Here is a 16,362-nt window from a genome sequence, read left to right as displayed (position 1 = left end):
TCTCACACACAAGGGCCTGTGCTAGGCACTTGCCTAATTGGTAAAAACAACCCTGACACACAGATTTGACTGCCTCTGCTTCACAGCAACAACTGAGGCTTCCTGAGGCCTCCCAGGCATCGGCGGCGGCGGTGGAGCTGGGGCTCACAGCCAGGTCTGCTGGCTCCGGGCCGGAGCCTCGTGGACGACCTTGTGGAGGCTCCCTGCCCGGCAGCCTGGACCACCTTCCAGCAGCGGCCTGGGCAGCTCACAGCACAACTCACTCACCATGTGCCGGACCACAGCCGCCTGGGCCCAGAGCCTTCCTCTGCCTCCGGGCCCAGCCCTTAGAGCAGCCCTCCCCACCTCATGGGGATCCAGTGAGACAAAGAGAAAAACCGGCCAGCCCAGAGGCACCAGCAGCCTCGGGCGCTGCCAGGGGCAGTGGGAGCACCAGACTGATGTGCCCTCTAGGCAGGTGTCCGAAGCCTGGGAAACGCTCCTGAGGTTTCTCTCTCGATACAGATTCCAGAAAAACGACAACAGGACTCAGAAGCCACGCCGAGGGTGGACACAGGGGGCCTGCTGCGTTCACTCTGCAAACAAGGCTCCATCTTCAGGATTCTACCCGTTAAGACCTCAACTGCCTCTAGTTTTTTCACATTTAAAATGTAACCGCTCCCCGGCCATGCACAGACTGGCCGGGACACCTGCACAGGCCCCGGCTCACTGTCCCCCCGGCAAGTCCACCTGCAAAGAAAGCCCCAGCACATGCCCTTCCTCTCAGTAAGATGCCAGGAGGCGACGGCTTTACTGGCCCAAACAGCCGGCGTCCGTGAAGCGGGGCGCCTCGCGAGCACGCGCTTCTTCTGGGGAAACGGTGGAGCCCGTACGACGGCGGGCGCCTGCTGAGATACTGCCTTCAGATCCAATCAAGGCCCTCCCACAATATGGCCCCAGTCTCACTTTCTACTCATTTCTCACTCTCCCGATGCAAACTCTACACCCGGCAGAGGCCCAGTGACCTCGGCGCTTCCAAGCCCACGCCTTTGTGCACGCTATTCTCTTCATCCCACTACCTTCCATCTGGTTTTAAGCCAACACTGGCCCTTTAACTCCACGTCAAATCCCACTTCTCTGTGCATTTCCTGAAGCCCCTTCCTCCCGCTCACACGTCCCCGAGGCTGTTCTCTCTCCACCTGTCCCGCCATCGCAGAGCGCAGCGCACTCATCTTCCTCAGAGATGAGTTCTGCTGGCGGCTCCCTGCCCGGCAGCCTGGGCCAGAGGCCGCGTTCCCTGCTGGACTGGAGTGAGGCGAACTGCTCTGGAAACAAAGGTGGCGAACAGGTGCCCACACACACAGTGTGGCCTCTGCGGGGCCTGCCGCTGTCCCTCCCGGTTCCCGCCGGTGGCTTGCGCCCGGCACAGGCTCCCACACTAGCCCCCTCAACGGTCTTGCCTGGAGATAAGGTGCTGCAGGAGCTGCCTGCCCGCGCCCACAGGAAACTGGGATTAGCTGTGATATACATGCTCTGCAGCTGCAACCAGAACAGAGCCGGCCAGGCATGCAGTCCACAGACTGCTTCATGGACGTGCCAGCTGTCCTGCTCCCCCTCGCAAGAGCTAAATTCATCTCCCGCAAGTGTTCCTGGGAGACAGGCCCCGTCCCGTCCACCTCAAAGGCAGCTTTCTCCCAGCCAGAAGCCTGCAGGGTAGCCCTGCAACATTCCCCGGTGTTTACCACCCTCTGAGAAACATTCTTCTGCCCAGCTAGGCATGCCACAGGCGCGGAGAAGCACTCGGTACATACTTCAGTTACTCTGCAACAATGCTCGTGGGAGACCTGAATGCTCTCCCCACCAACCTGCTTCCTGACCCCCTCACCCTCGCCTCACCATCCTGGGGATGTGGGTGGGCAGAAGATTCTGCTGGGAGAGGCGGGGGTCTCCCAGGGGACGCAGTGAGAACCACCACAGAGGCTCCCCTTTCAGCAGCTGCTCCCAAAGCCCTCCGCCCTCCTCGCTGACTCAGGGCTTGCCTCCCTCAGTGGTCAGAGCCACACTGGCCACAGTGAAGGAGCCAGGGACACCCTGGCCACAACCTGGGCCTGGGAGTCGCGCACAAGGGAGCGAGCGGGGTGGGCTGTGGCCAGCTCCCCGTGACGCCACGCGTCCTTACCTCATCCCACTCCGAGGCGAAGGACGGCGACTTCTCCAGCCTCTTCTTCCCAACGCTGCAGTTGGACAGGGACTCGCTGCGGCTCCCCATGGCCGCGTCCTCCGTGGGCGAGCAGGTCAGGAGGTCGGAGTCGGACTTGGACAAGCTGCGGCTGAGCTTGAGTTCAACTTTGGGTTTGCTGGTGGGAAGGACTCGGCTTCTGGCCCCGCTCTGGTCTCCCTCCTCGGCACCACCGGGGTGTGGAGATGCTGTGTGAGTCAGAGTTTCGGGGTGCGGTAGGCTGTTGGCGGTGGGCAGGCCGGCTGGGTAGCCCCCTCTCTGACTCTGGTCCAGGCCGCCGGGCGGGGAGCCTCCAGGAGCGCGCACGCCCGCCTCCTCCAGCTGCATGCTGGCCTCGTGGCAGGTGCCCTGCGCGGGGGACCCTTCTGGAAGGCTCTGGCCGGGGGCAGAGAGCAGCTGGAAAGCGTCCTGCCCCGCCTCGTACACCGGGGAGGAGCCGTGGAGGAGCCCGGAGAACTGCTCGGGGACCTGCCCGTTCTGCCCCTCCGCCGAGTCCTGGCTCTGGCCGCTGCTGCTCCGCCTGTGGTCTTGAAGTGGACGGAGAGAGAAATAAAAAATTAAACGTGGCAAAAATCAACAAAGTTCCAAAGCAGCGAGCAGACGGCAGAGCAGAGGAATTCAAAAACAGAGGGGGGAGGGGGGGGAGAGAGAGAGGGAGAGAGAGAGGTGCTGAATGGGCTGGGAGAGGGCAGAGGGGGAGAAGAGCGAGGAAGGAAGAAAACAGTTTCGCATTGTTCTTATGCTCAATTTATACCCAAAGTCAGAGCATTTATGAAATTCCAAACACTGGCCTGGTTAATGCCACCTGGCAGCCTTCCCTGTTGTGAGGCTTCTGTCAGCATTAACGACCAGACCTTGCTATATAAGGCGAGAAGTGCTAACTATATCCTGCCTGGGGAAAGGACAGAGGAGAGAGTGAGCGCACAGAGAGCACAGTGAGAGGGAGGGAGAGCGTGCCAGCGAGCAAGTGTGAGCGAGGGCCGGCTCCTGGAACATCTGATAGGCTCCCATGGAGGCCAAGTGTTATTCAGAGCCGCTGCCCGCCGCCCGCCCGCCCGCCCTCTGGCGAGCAGCACGGAGGGAAGGGAAGGTCAGGATCCCAACCTGCAACTTCTGGAATTCCTTAACTGAACGTGCAAAACAAGCGGGAGAAATGACGCTTCCTTCCTCGGAGGGGCTAAGTCCACGCCTCATCCTTCCTTCTGCGGCAGCACTTTCCTCTTTTCCTGAGAATGTGCACATCTCACCGCCCCAGAGCCTCCCAGCTGCTCCGACTGGTTTAGTTTAACCCCAGTTGGTCCACTGACAACAAAACGGTCTACTCGGCCAGTGCCAGGAGGCTCCTGGGCCTCCAGACTCACACCCAGCGCCCGACGCCCCGCACCAACGCCTCTGCCCTGGAGGAGCATAAAAACTGACCAAGTCAGCGTCCAACACGGGACGCCGAGGGCTCGCCCGCACGAGCGGGCCCACGAGGAGGTTCTGACCCACGCCAGCAGGCGGAAGACAGCCCTGCATCCAGTCCCAGCACACATTCCAGAGCCAGGATTCAGCTTTATTTCCTCTGCAGTGGAAGCTATGCCCACACACCAAACGACTCCCCAGTCTGCCCAAAGCTCCCAAGAACTGTCCCTGAGATCCGAGTCTTAGATGAGAGGGTGGCGTTTGGCTGTTTTTACAGATGAGACGTGGGAGGCCCCCAGGCCGCTGGTGGTGGGTCCGAGGGGGAGGCTCTAACCCAGGCGCCTGACACTGGCTCTCCTGAGAGCTGTGCGGCCCTGGCAGTGAGTTCTACTGCCCTGGCAGTGAGCTGTGTGGCCCTGGCAGTGAGCTGTGCGGCCCTGGCAGTGAGCTCTACTTGCTGGGCTGCAGTATCCAAAATAAGTAGGTTGGACTGCACGGTCCTTCAAAATCCCTTTTATGTTAGGGTAGTGATGAGAACCCAAGTCTTCCCCATCTGCGATGGCAAACTTCTCCCCCTCCGTGGGCACTGCAGGGCCCGGCCTGGGCCTGTGTAGCACCCACGCCCCCCATCAGTTTGCCTGCAGCCTGAGAACCCTTCTTGAGGCTCAGTGCCCCGGGGAGGGGTGCCCTTCAGAAACCCGGTGCACTAAGGCAGGCCCCCTGCAGGGCACGGTGCTGGGTGCTGTGCCCCAGCGCTGCTCCCTCCAGACAACCTGAAGGCAGGGACAACACCAGCTCAGTGAACCTGTCACCCGTCACCCTGAGGTCTGCCCAGGACCAGGGCTGGCTCCACTCCCCCACCCTCTCGAGAAGAGCAGCCTGCAGAGCTGCGGGGCGGCGCGGTTAACAGCACTCTGCCCACAAGTATGAACTTTAGCGTCTCCTTCTTCTACACTCGACTGCTCCAGGACTCTCACCCTACCTCACAGGCCCTGCTCCCCAGAGGTCAGGGGCAGAGCACGGAACAAGCACAGAACAGGCCAATCAGTCCCCAGGGAGAAGAGACGCTGGGAACACAGAGCTCCACACAGCCAGGCTCAGCCCCGGACACCATGCCTCCAGGGCCAGGAGCACACAGGAACCCTGGCGCCTGAACAAAGCCGCCCTGTGCTGCCGGGTGGGGCCCGAGAGGACGGCACTTGACGTCCAATGACGATGGGGGACTGCAAAACCTGCCACCTCGAGGACTTATCCTAATGGCCAGCCCCCGCAGGTCCTGCCCAGGGTGCCTGACCCTCTGACTGCTGGACACAGGAAGGACTGTAACCGGAGCACAGGCTGCCATTTCTTTGCATCAGCTTCTAGCTTCTTATTTAACAGCTTGGGGGGAGGCTCGGAGGGGGGGTAAGTCCAACAACAAAAGAGAAACACCACAGCCCAGAATCAGGAGCCTGTGTGGCCGCGCTGCGTGGGTGGACATGCTCTGCCTGCTGCCGGGGACCGACAATGAGGCCCTGTCTAGCAGCTGCCATTCAGGCGAGCCTTCAATGAAGAAAGAGAGACCGATGCCAACAGCTCAATACCAGACTCATGCCGGGGGAAGGAAGTGGGCAGAACAGAGAAATGGAAACTTATGGAAGAAGGAAACATGTGAAGAGGAAGAATTTCTGAGGGTCATAGTCCCATTAGAGAAACCAATACTGTATGGAGCATAAGAAATCACCAGAGGACCCTCAGGCCTGACGGGCACTCACCGTGCTCCCGCCTTTGGAATGGCAAGGCTCCCACCCTCCTCCCACCTGCCCCGGCACTCCTCGCAGCCTGGCTTCTGGGGGAGAACAGAAGGGAGCAGGGCGTGCGGAGGCCCGTTTCCTCGCGCTCGCCCTCCTACACCAAGGCCAGCTGCTCCACGGAATAGGACACTCCAGCCTGCTAATCCCCAGCCCCTTCAACTTGCCACCATAATTCACTTTCCTGCACGCCATGAGCTGCTGAAGCAAGGGGTCCGCCAGGCTGCATGTAATTACTGTGATGATCCGTGGGGACCTCAAGGGCTTTGGAATAATAACATTTTAACATTTACACATTCTTAGTCACCCCTGCCCATTTAAATTAGAATGAAAAATGGGGCTCATGGGAGGACTCTCTAAGTCAAATCAATCCCCAGACCCAGAGGAGAAAGCTGGGGTTCTCCCCTTTCCCAGACTGCTCTGCTCTGTCCCATCAGGACTGAACCCTCTAATGGCTTAGGTGCTGTGTGAGCATCAGAAACCTGCTTTTGCAGGGTCACCCCACTTTCCCCAGAGGGGAGCTGCTGACTAGGTCATGCAGACAAAGGCTGGACATCGCATCTGAGCAGACAAGTAGACTGAGGCTACTCTGGTCCGTGGCGACCAGAGAAACAGAAGGGGAGGCCCCAGCTGCACCAGCCCGGCGGCTTTTCCTCTCTGGGTCTTTTTCAAAAATGAGCGGCTGGGCTGAATTCTAGGGCTTGAGGAGCATGGCTTGAACCTGTGCATAGACGACCCACGTTCCTCCCAGCTCCTGCTGTTAAGAATGTGAGCAGCAGAGCAGGGATCTGGGTGAAATGACTTAACCTCATGGCTAAAGAGGCTTTGGACCCAGCCAACCAGGGCTTAAGGCCCAGCTCTAACACCTAACGTCTTCCTCATCTACTTAACTGGGGTAAAAACAGCCCCTCCCAGAAGGTCTGTCTGGATATTTGATGACCTGAGCGTGTAAACGAACTCAGCACGTGGCTGGCCCGTAAGAAGCATTCAGAAAACGGAAGCTGCCTTCCTATCATCCTCTTCCATCTACAGCCATCCCCACTGCTCCCCATGCGGACACTGTTCGCAGAGACTGCGTGCCTTTCTCCCGACTCCGCCAAGAGCCAGGTATCTCCTGAGTGGCCCTGTAAACAGGAATAAAACTCGGGCGCCAGGGCAGGCCCAGTAGTCTTGCAAGTTTGGTTCAAGGTGACATGTCACAGTGGCCAGGGGCCTCGCCACCCTAAGCAGCACCCTCGATACAGCACTGCTCTGGGGCCCATCAACTTGTCCCGATGCCCTCAGGTCCCCGCCATGTCCTTCAGCACCTCCTGAGCCTATACACTGCCTGCTGTTGGACCTCTGGCTCCTCAAACTGCCCTGGTTACCGTATTTTTCCGTGTATAAGACGCTATTTTTTTCTTAAAATCGAGGGACAGCCGAGGAGGGAGCCATGGGTGCCTAGCTGCCCATACCTTGTCAAACAGGCTTCCTCCAATCACAAGCATGATTGTTATTGACGTCAGCTGATGCCATAATTGGAGGCGGAGGTGGCGAGTGCGCAGATGCAACAGGGACCTGAGCCCATAAAGATGTCAAAAAATAAAAAGATAAATACCAGTAATCGATTGTCTTACTCTGCAAAATTCAAACTGAATGCCATCAGCTATGCAAAAGAGCATGGAAACAGAGCTGCAGAGAGACCGTTTGGACCTCCTCCCACCGAGTGTGTGATCAGACCGTGGAGAAAACAGGAAGAGCAACTCCTTAAGATGCCAAAAAATAAGGCCGTAAGAGGAAAACCAGCAAAATATTTAAAACATTGATTTCCTAATTTTGGGTTGGAAAAGTGGGGGGCGTCTTATACATGGGGGCATCTTATACACGGAAAAATACGGTAACCCGCCAGCTCTGGGGATGTGCGACCAGCGACATCTGTGCCTGATTTAACAGCACACTCGCCACTCTGCTCCTTGATCTCCTGCCAGTTCCAACGTGGGCATGCACAGCCATGTGCTTCCTCCTCTCCGGTTGCTGGAATGTTGAGCCGAATACTCAAGAAACAACTGACTGCGTCCTCTACCCATTCCTCTAGCTCAGCTGCTTCCAATCGCTTCAATGTACTAGGAGCTAGTGATTCTGTGCTAAGTAATGTTTTTTAATAACCACGGCATCCATGAGGTAAGAATTTGTATTCCTATTTTACACGTAGAAAATGAGGCTTAAAGAGGTTAAATGACTCCTCAAAGTCATCAGCCAATGAGCGGCAGAGCAAGAAGCCAAGCCAGCCATCCTTTTGCACATCTCCTGAGAACTGTGATATCTCCTTAAGATCGATTCCTCACCTCTTCCACTCTTTTCAAACTGTCATCTTTCCCACAGCACCTATACATACGCCTGGAAGATAGTCACGAATTTCCTGAGGAGACTTAGATCAAACTTCCTGAACCACTCTACATCCAAACATGGGGATGATTTCATCGCTTCCCACCTGCCTCAGGGAAGCATTTCCCTGTCTGGGATTTACTAATGGCCTCCTAATCGCCTAACCCTTTTTCTAAACTTCACCTGTCCAGCCTTTTCTGCATCACCTGGCACTAATAACTGCTTGCCCCCTTCTTCCTGGGTTATAGGAATTTTTAGATTGGTTCACAGCCACCTAGAATGAAGACTACATTTCCCATCTTCACTGTAGCCAAGTGTAGCCACATGACCAAGTTCTGGCCAATCTACATATATAAAACCCTAATATGCAAATAGACTGAATGGTGGAACAACTAAACAACCAGTTGCTATGACGTGCGCTGACCACCAGGAGCCGCGTGCAGAACATGGTGGGTGTCGGCAGCAGGCGGCAGAGCGTGGACATGGTGGGCATCAGCCGTGGCAGGATGGTGAAGCAGGTGAGCAGGGGCGCCAGACCAAGGCAGGGTGCCGGTTGCTGTCATCGGGCGAGCCTCTGGTGGTTACTGAAAATTCTTTGCTTCCATGTGCCATGGTCCTGCCAGGTGCTTGCACCTGCTGCTGGCACCTGGCACCGCCCCGATCGCCCCTCAGGGCTTCTCCACCTCCCCCTGCTCCTGAGAGGCAATTGGGGCCAGCAGCCACTTCTCGTACCCGCTGCCGGCAACGGTGCCACCGCTCACACCCACTGCCAGCGACGACCCCACTCGTACCTACAGCTGGCGCTGGAGCCACCGCTCACACCCACTACAGACACCCTGATCACTCAATGCTGTCAGCGGGTGCGAGTGGCGGCTGCTGGTCCCAATCGCCCCTGAGGGCTTCTCCACTTCCCCCTGCTCCTGAGGGGTGATCGGGGCAGCAACCACCGCTCGCACCCGCTGATGACACCGGCCCCTCACACCCGCTGCTGGTGTCAGCCCCAATCACTCTGCACCATCAGCGGGTATGAGAGGGTCCAGCACTGCCAGCGCGTGGGAGCTGCGGCGGCAGGAGCAGGGTTGCCGGGAGACAGGGACTGAAGGCCAAGGTGGGAGGGGCTAGGCAGGGGCCCGGAGAATGGGCCGAGACCCACCCCTGTGCCCACCGCAGCTCTCGGCCCAGAGTTCCTTTCAAGGTGCACAAATTCGTGCACTGGGCCCCTAGTAGGTTATAAGTGAAAGTGGTCTGTGCAACTTTTGAGAACGGTCTTCAACACGTGCCCTCTTCTCCCCCTTCTTCCTTCCTGTGCTGACAGCTTGAGTAGTCATCCTGAACCAGGAAATGGCAGAAGGAAGCTGGGTCCTTGACCTTCATGAACTAGCCCGGACTCCTTACCTCTGGACTTCGACCTTGTTTAAGCCCGTTAATTGGTTTCCGTCACATCCAGCCTTGGCTTCAAAGACACTGCCTGATCCTGGTTACTCTTAAGTTTCTTCCCCTTGTGCCTCTGACTAGATCTGTTCTTGACTTCTTCAATCTCTCTAGTCTTCTCCTCTACAATTGAGTATCCTTTATGTTAACTATCACCTCAACTTGATGACTCATGAACATATCTGTTTTTCTGATCTTTACATCTCTCTTGAACATTGTACCCATATTTCTAAGTGTTTATGGAGTATCTTTACCGGGATGTTCTCCTGGAACCTTAAACACCTAAAACTTATATTCAAAATTGAACTTAACATCTTTCCTCAAACATGTCCTTCCTTCCATCCCCTATTTCTATTGGTTGCACAGTGCCATCCCCATGAACCAGGTTCAAAACCTCAGCATCATCCTCAAGACCCTCTCCTCCTCATTCTTCCACATTTCACTGTAAGGTCCTCCTCAATATCTCTGTCATCTATGCCCCCCGTCGATCACTTCCTACTGTCCCCTAATTTGGGCTCTAGTTTCCTGTAAGAGATTCCTTGAAGACTCCTGACTTCAGGTTATTCCTGCCTCCAGTCTCTCCCGCCTGCAATCTAAGACCCACAATTATTCAAACTTAAAGAATGGCTTCTTCCCGGTCGCCTCATGCAAATGTTTCCACAACACGGCACTGTCTCTGGAATAAAGGCTGACATCAGAGATCCAATACTCCATGGCCAGTTCTTCGTTCCAGCCAAACTGATTCTTACCGTTTTCCAAACACGTGCTCTATCATCTGCCACCATCGTACTGCTGTTTATGCCACTCCCTCTGCCTGGAATGCACGCTCCTTCCTCCTGACTTCCGCCTATCAAGCAGAACTCTTGATTTTGGGGTTCAGCTCAAACACCACCTCTTTTATAAAGCCATTCCTGATCGCTTACACTGACACAATCTATCCCTCTTTTGAACTCTAAAATTACTTTTAGACCACTTTAACATACTCTGCTTTTTATGATTATTTTACATATGTCTCATGTATCCATATGTAAATAAATGGCTGTCATGCCCAGCCGGCATGGCTCAGTGGTTGAGCGTCAACCTGTGAACCAGCAGGTCATGGTTCAATTCCTGGTCAGGGCACATGCCCGGGGTTGGGGGGGTCGATTCCCAGTGTGGGGTGTGCAGGAGGCAGCCAATCAATGATTCTCTCTCATCATTGATGTTTCTAGCTCTCTCTCTCCCTCCCTTCCTCTCTGAAATCAATAAAACTATATTTAAGAATTTAATAAATGGCTGTCGATACATTTGGTGGAGGAAAATATACATGTGTAGTTCATAGGCTTGGGCTTGTTTGAAAATGGAGAGAAAGGTGGACAATCCCAACTCAGAAGTATAAATGGAAAGAGCAAGACCGTTTTCCAGCGGGGCCTCTGGCAGGAGCTCCTTAATGCAAGAAGGTGAGAGAAGGGAAGCTGCTGGAAATAAGGCGTCACTATGAAACTGTCATTTACACTTTTTGCCTTTTGGCAAAGCACCCAAACTTACGCCCTGGAATCTACCGGGAAAAGCTAGCCTGGACTCCGAGGTAAAAACGGTGGACTGCACACAGCATCTATTTGATCTTCCTCCTGAAGTCAGGTGGAAGCACACTGAGAATCCCAAGCTGGCCCAGGGGAAAGCCAGGCCTTACACCGCAGTCCTGGGAGTAGAGGAAGAAGCTACAGTAAGTTTTCTTCCCCTTCCCTCCATGAGGATAAAGGTCGTTATCCTCGTACACAAACCTCACACAGACCTAAATGCACGCTCTCAGGAGTACTGACTGAATTAATTGCACCGAAGGCGCCTCAGCCATGTAGCTGCGTGCCAATGAGCCCACGCGTGTGGCCGTCTTCGGTGATCACCCGTCATGGTGCTGCGCTAAGGGGACCCAGTGCTACCGAAAAGCACACAGAGAGCGACCTGCAGAGCTCCCGGCCACTTCCCCTCTTGCTATCAAACCTGCCCACGGTCTCCTGAGCAGCAGTGTGGCCAGCAGGTCCAGCTGGCAAAGAGTTAAACACTGAAGAGAAATCAATGCCGAGGCGCCAGGAAACAGGAAGCACTGTTCTCAGTTACGCTGGCCCCAAACAATGGCTTCAGAAGACTTCCCCCACATCTGAAGCCATTTCAGCCGCAGAGGAATACCCGCTGGATGAAACGATCACAAAACCACCTGGCCCGATGCCTGTCTCGGGGGATGAGTTTTCTGCCTCTTGGATCCCGATGGAGATTTTGTCACATCTGCAGACACAGATGGCGTGTCTGGTGGAGAAGTTCTCCCTGTGAAGGACTGTCCTGCACAGTGTAAGGTGCTTAGCATTCCTGGTCACCAGCAACGAAATGCCAGCGGAACCCCACCTCAGCCCGTCGTGGTGCCCAGGCACTCTCCCCGAGCATCCACCCCAGGGGACGGTAGCAACAGTAACTAACCACGTAAAACTTATTTCTATCAATTCCCTTATTATTTTTATTATTTGTGTTTTGGAAAAGTAAAGATTTACTGTATAGTTTTAAACTATTTATATGTAGGCTTCTGCACACTCTTACATTAATGTAAAACATTTACACAGTATTACTTTTAAAATGTCTGAATTGTGCTTATATATATTCTTTATATTATTCTAATGTGTTTTTTATTTCTCTTTTCTTGATCAGAATTGTCAGATATCTTTTAAACTAGAAACAAGTTTTCATTGTAATGATCAAGCCTATTGCTTTGTTTTTTCACTTTATTAATTCTGCTTTTATTTTTTCTTTATTTAACTCAAGTGTAATGTGCATTCCATAAAGTATGTGAAGTAAATGATCTGCTTTACCTTTATTAATTACTCTCTGCTACTTTCTCTTGGTTAAGTTTTAGTCTTTCTCGTTTTTTAACTAATAAATTTAAGGGTATACACTTTCCTCTGAGTATCACTTTGGCAAAATATTATCAGTACTTATATGAAATGTTTCCACCACCAATAATTTCTACGTAGTAAAATCGAGAGAAAAAATTGGCAACTCGCAGACCAAATATAGAACACTAATCGACAAGATGCTCAAGTTCACTAATTATGCAAATACCAATTTCAAAACACACTCCTTGCTTATCATGGTGAAAAACATTAGAGGAATAATGTGCCGGTGAAGGTGGGGAAGCGAGTGAGCTCACTCACCACTGAAGGAGTTAATTTAGCTCCAACAGACCCGGACGTGCACCTACCCTGGCTGACTAGTCCCCTCTCTATCAGTCTCTTAAGAAACAGTCTTATCGGCATGTAAGAATGTGTGTATGGAATGTCCACAGCAGCATAATTTATCACAGAGAAATACTGGAGGCAATTGAACCATCCATCATGGCGAATGGGAAAATGAGTCATGGGGTATTTAACCATTAAAAAAGAAAAAGTAGATTTCTAAGAACTAAGACAAAATTGTACCCATAATCTATAAACAAAGTAAAAACAAAACCAAACCAAAAAACCAAGTTTGCAAAATAGTTTGTAAAATATGATCCCCATTTTAGGTCGGAAACACATAAAACAATCTCACACAGATGCTTTTGTATAAAAATAGCCAATGGCCCGGAGTACACACCACACATTCCCACTGTGGTCGCCTCTGGCAACTGTGAGCAGCAGGGAGGCGAGGAGAATCTGAACATTTTATTTGTATTCACTTCTGTATTTTTTCAAACTTTTTTCCAGTGTGCTAATACAAATGTAATGATTTTTAAAAATCTCACATCCCACCCCTCACACTGTAGTTTCTTGGAAGTCTGAAAGCTCTGGTAGTCTCATTAACATGACCTTTTGAAAACTGGTATTTTAATTCATAAAAGCTGCCTAAGATCCTGACGTTAGTGGGAAATGACTTGCCTCACTTTTACCATCCCCAGTGGGCATTCCTTCCAGGCTCCTGAGTAACTGGTAGAGTCCGTTTCATATTCAGTGTTGGATCCCAGCAGCTAGCCTGGAGGCAGGCACGCCCCTCGCTGTGGCTCAGTTAACCCTGCGCCCGGGCCACCCACTCCCACGGTAGCCGCACTGCAGGGCTGGACGAGGCCCGAGCACGGCAGGACTACATGTGAGGCTGCAATTCTCCTCAGCGGCGAGTTCCCTTCCTAATCCGAGGTCTCTCGCTCTGGGGAAAGCACATCCCTACCCAGGGCACCTGGCAGCCAAGCAGACTGGCCCTCTTTAAAGTTCACCGACTTTCCCTTTTTCTTCCTTCCAAAGGCTGAGCCCACTACCTTGTCAGAGTTCTAGACCAAGCCTTTGGAAGCGAGAAAGAATTGTCCTGGCCGATGTTGCCCAGTAGTTAAACTAAAGGGTCTCAGTTTGATTCCTGATCAAGGGCATGTACCTGGGTTGTGGCCCTGCCCCCAGTAGGGGTGCATGCAGGAGGCAACCAATCAATGTGTTTCACTCTCCTCTCTCTCTCTGAAAAAGCAATGGAAAAAATACCCTCTGGTGAGATTTAACAAAAAGGAAAGAAGGGAAGGAGGGAGGGAGAATTAGAATCCTCCCCCTTCATGATGCTAATAATTCTTCCCCCACCGAGAACTGTTTTCAAACACACATTCCATTAATTACTTGTTCTCTAAGGTGTGGACGAAAGGGGCCACATGCTGACCTGACAAGCTCAGGAGAGGCCTGCATGGCGGTCTTGCAAACTCGGAGACCTAAAGTCACCACAAAGGATGGTCTGAAATTAAACTTTAACTAAAAGCAGTTATGGTGGGCAGTGACGTCCTAGGCCAGTATCTTCACTGACAAGGTCAACCTTTACCTTAACTGAGCCTATCTGTCTTTTTGCATCTATGATAACATTCCCTTGAAATGTCTGGGTAACTTGTGACTTCCCTGTATCTGGACAGGTACCATAAATTCCTTCATCATCATGTTAATTGTTCCTGCACCCACCTAAGTGTGTGTCCATCATTTTACTTTTTATCCAATCCCAGGGGTTTCCCTGCTTTGCTTATCCCTCCTCCTTAATCTGTCACCAATGAATTTCATGTAACTTAATCTGTCACCAGTGAATTTCATGTATAAATACGGATGTAACCCCACCATTCTCCGGAGCACTATCTCAATTCATTGAGGTTCTGCTTCCCGGCATATGTCGACAGTTTGGCTCAAATGAACTCACAAAAATTCTTTACAGGTTTCAATGGTTTTTTTATGTTAACAAAGGGTTAATTTCCGTATGGATTTATTATTAAACAACCAGAGAAGGCATCGGTGCTCGACTCCACTCTCTAAATGTTTTAATTAAAAATCTACCACATGACCGGAAGACTCAATACATTAAGATATCAATTCTCCCCTAAGTGCTATATAGATTCAACATAATCTCAACAAAAATTCCAGCAGGACCCTGTAGAAATCAACAAGCTGATTCTAAATTTTTGAATGGGAAGCTAAAGGAACTAGAATATCTTAAATAATTCTGAGAAAGAGTAACAAAGAGGCAAAGGTAATTCCATGGAGAAAGGAGAGTCTTTTCAACAAATCTGGGCAAACAATTGGACGTCCCTATGAACAACCTATGCTCTTCAAAAGACACCGTTCAGGGAATAAAAAGATAAATCACAGACCAGGGGAAAATCACAGAACCGATAAAGAACTTTTGTCCAAAAAAATGTATAAAGAAAACTGACAACTCAGTAACGGAAAAAAACAGAAAAAAACATTTTTTTTAAATGCGCAAAAGATTTGAGCACTTTTTTAGATATAAGGATGATAATTACATTGATAGACACTCAAAGATCATTAGCCTTTAGGGAAACACAAATTAAATCCACAATGAAATCCCACTAAACACCTATTAGAACAGCTAACAAGCTTTTAACCTGACAATGTTAAGCACTGGGGAGGATATGTAACATCTACTTGGTGGGAATGCAAAATGGTACAATCTCCCTGGAAAATGAATTGGCAGTTTCTTATAAACGTAAACATATATTTACCTAGGACCCAGCCATGCCAATCCTAGTGTTTATCCAAGAGAAATAAAACCTACGTTAACACAAAAATCTGTATGTAAATATTCATAATAGCTTTCTTTGTTATTTCCCCAAACTATAACTGAAGCAAATGTCGTTCAACTAGAGAATGGATAAACTGTGGTACAAAGGAATACTACTCAGCAATGAAAAGGCACAAGTACGAATATATGCAACAACATGGATGAATCGCTATGAATCCTGCTGAGAGGGCCAGACTCAAAGGATACATACTGTGTGATTCCATTTATGTGACATTCTAGAAAATGGAAAATTATGGGGAAAGATATCAGAGTGGGGACTGCCAGGCATAAGGGAAGGGTGCAGGAGTGACTATGAAGGGACACAGACGTTTTTGCTGTGATGAAACTGTTCTACATCTTGATTATGGTAGCAGTTACATGACTATATCTGTCAAAACTTACAGAGCTACCCACAAAAGGATGAATTTTACTATGTCTAAATGATAATCTTTTTTAAAAAAGCTCCAAATGGAAACCAAATAAACAAAGCAAAATTAAAAACCCCACAGAGTTTCTGCAAGCCAGAGAGAAACCTTTTAAACAGGACCTTTATTTTATTTTTAATATGTTTTTATTGATTTTAGAGAGGCAGGGAGAGGGAAAGAGAGATAGAAACATCAATGATGAGAGAGAATCATGGATCGGCTGCCTCCTGCACACCCCCTACTGGGGATTGAGCCTGCAACCTGGGCATGTGCCCTTGACCGGAATTGAACCCAGGATCCTTCAGTCCCCAGGCCAATGCTCTATCCACTGAGCCAAACTGACTAGGGCTAAACGGGACCTTTAAAATTAAGATCCACAATGTCACCCACATAGGCACATGTCCTCTTTGCCTCCCCCACTTTCTGACAAGCCTAGCAAAGGGAACTTCTAAAGAAACCCTCGAATCCCCCATTCTTACCTGAACCATGGGCTGTCCTAGGATTGGAAGGAGACACAAATGCTACCCCGTGACGGGCCTCTCCCTGCAAGCGGCAGAGAGCGGAGGAGAGGCGCCGAGCGCCCTGCCTGCCTGCCTGCAGGGAAGTGCCCGCCCTTCCTGCTCCTCAGGAGGCGGTCACAGGCTGCCGGGCAGGGCGCACTCACCTCTGTCACCGTGCCTGTGTCCACAGGCCT

The 16,362-nt window shown here is 51.5% G+C and overlaps 1 protein-coding gene across 1 annotated transcript in view; it reads right to left on the bottom strand.

The window, feature by feature from the left end:
* The window catches only part of ANKS1A (ankyrin repeat and sterile alpha motif domain containing 1A), a gene marked incomplete at its 3' end in the record, with an annotated part of 148,998 nt that overhangs the window by 37,875 nt on the left and 94,761 nt on the right, over nt 1–16,362 (bottom strand). The window contains exon 12 of the mRNA XM_006104717.3: nt 2,159–2,745. Within this exon, the coding sequence (XP_006104779.2) occupies nt 2,159–2,745 (587 nt within the window). The remainder of the gene's footprint in view (nt 1–2,158; nt 2,746–16,362) is intronic.

Source organism: Myotis lucifugus, unplaced genomic scaffold (assembly GCF_000147115.1).
Source record: "Myotis lucifugus unplaced genomic scaffold, Myoluc2.0 scaffold_596, whole genome shotgun sequence".
NCBI lineage: Eukaryota > Metazoa > Chordata > Mammalia > Chiroptera > Vespertilionidae > Myotis > Myotis lucifugus.
This window is presented reverse-complemented; position numbering and strand designations above follow the sequence as displayed.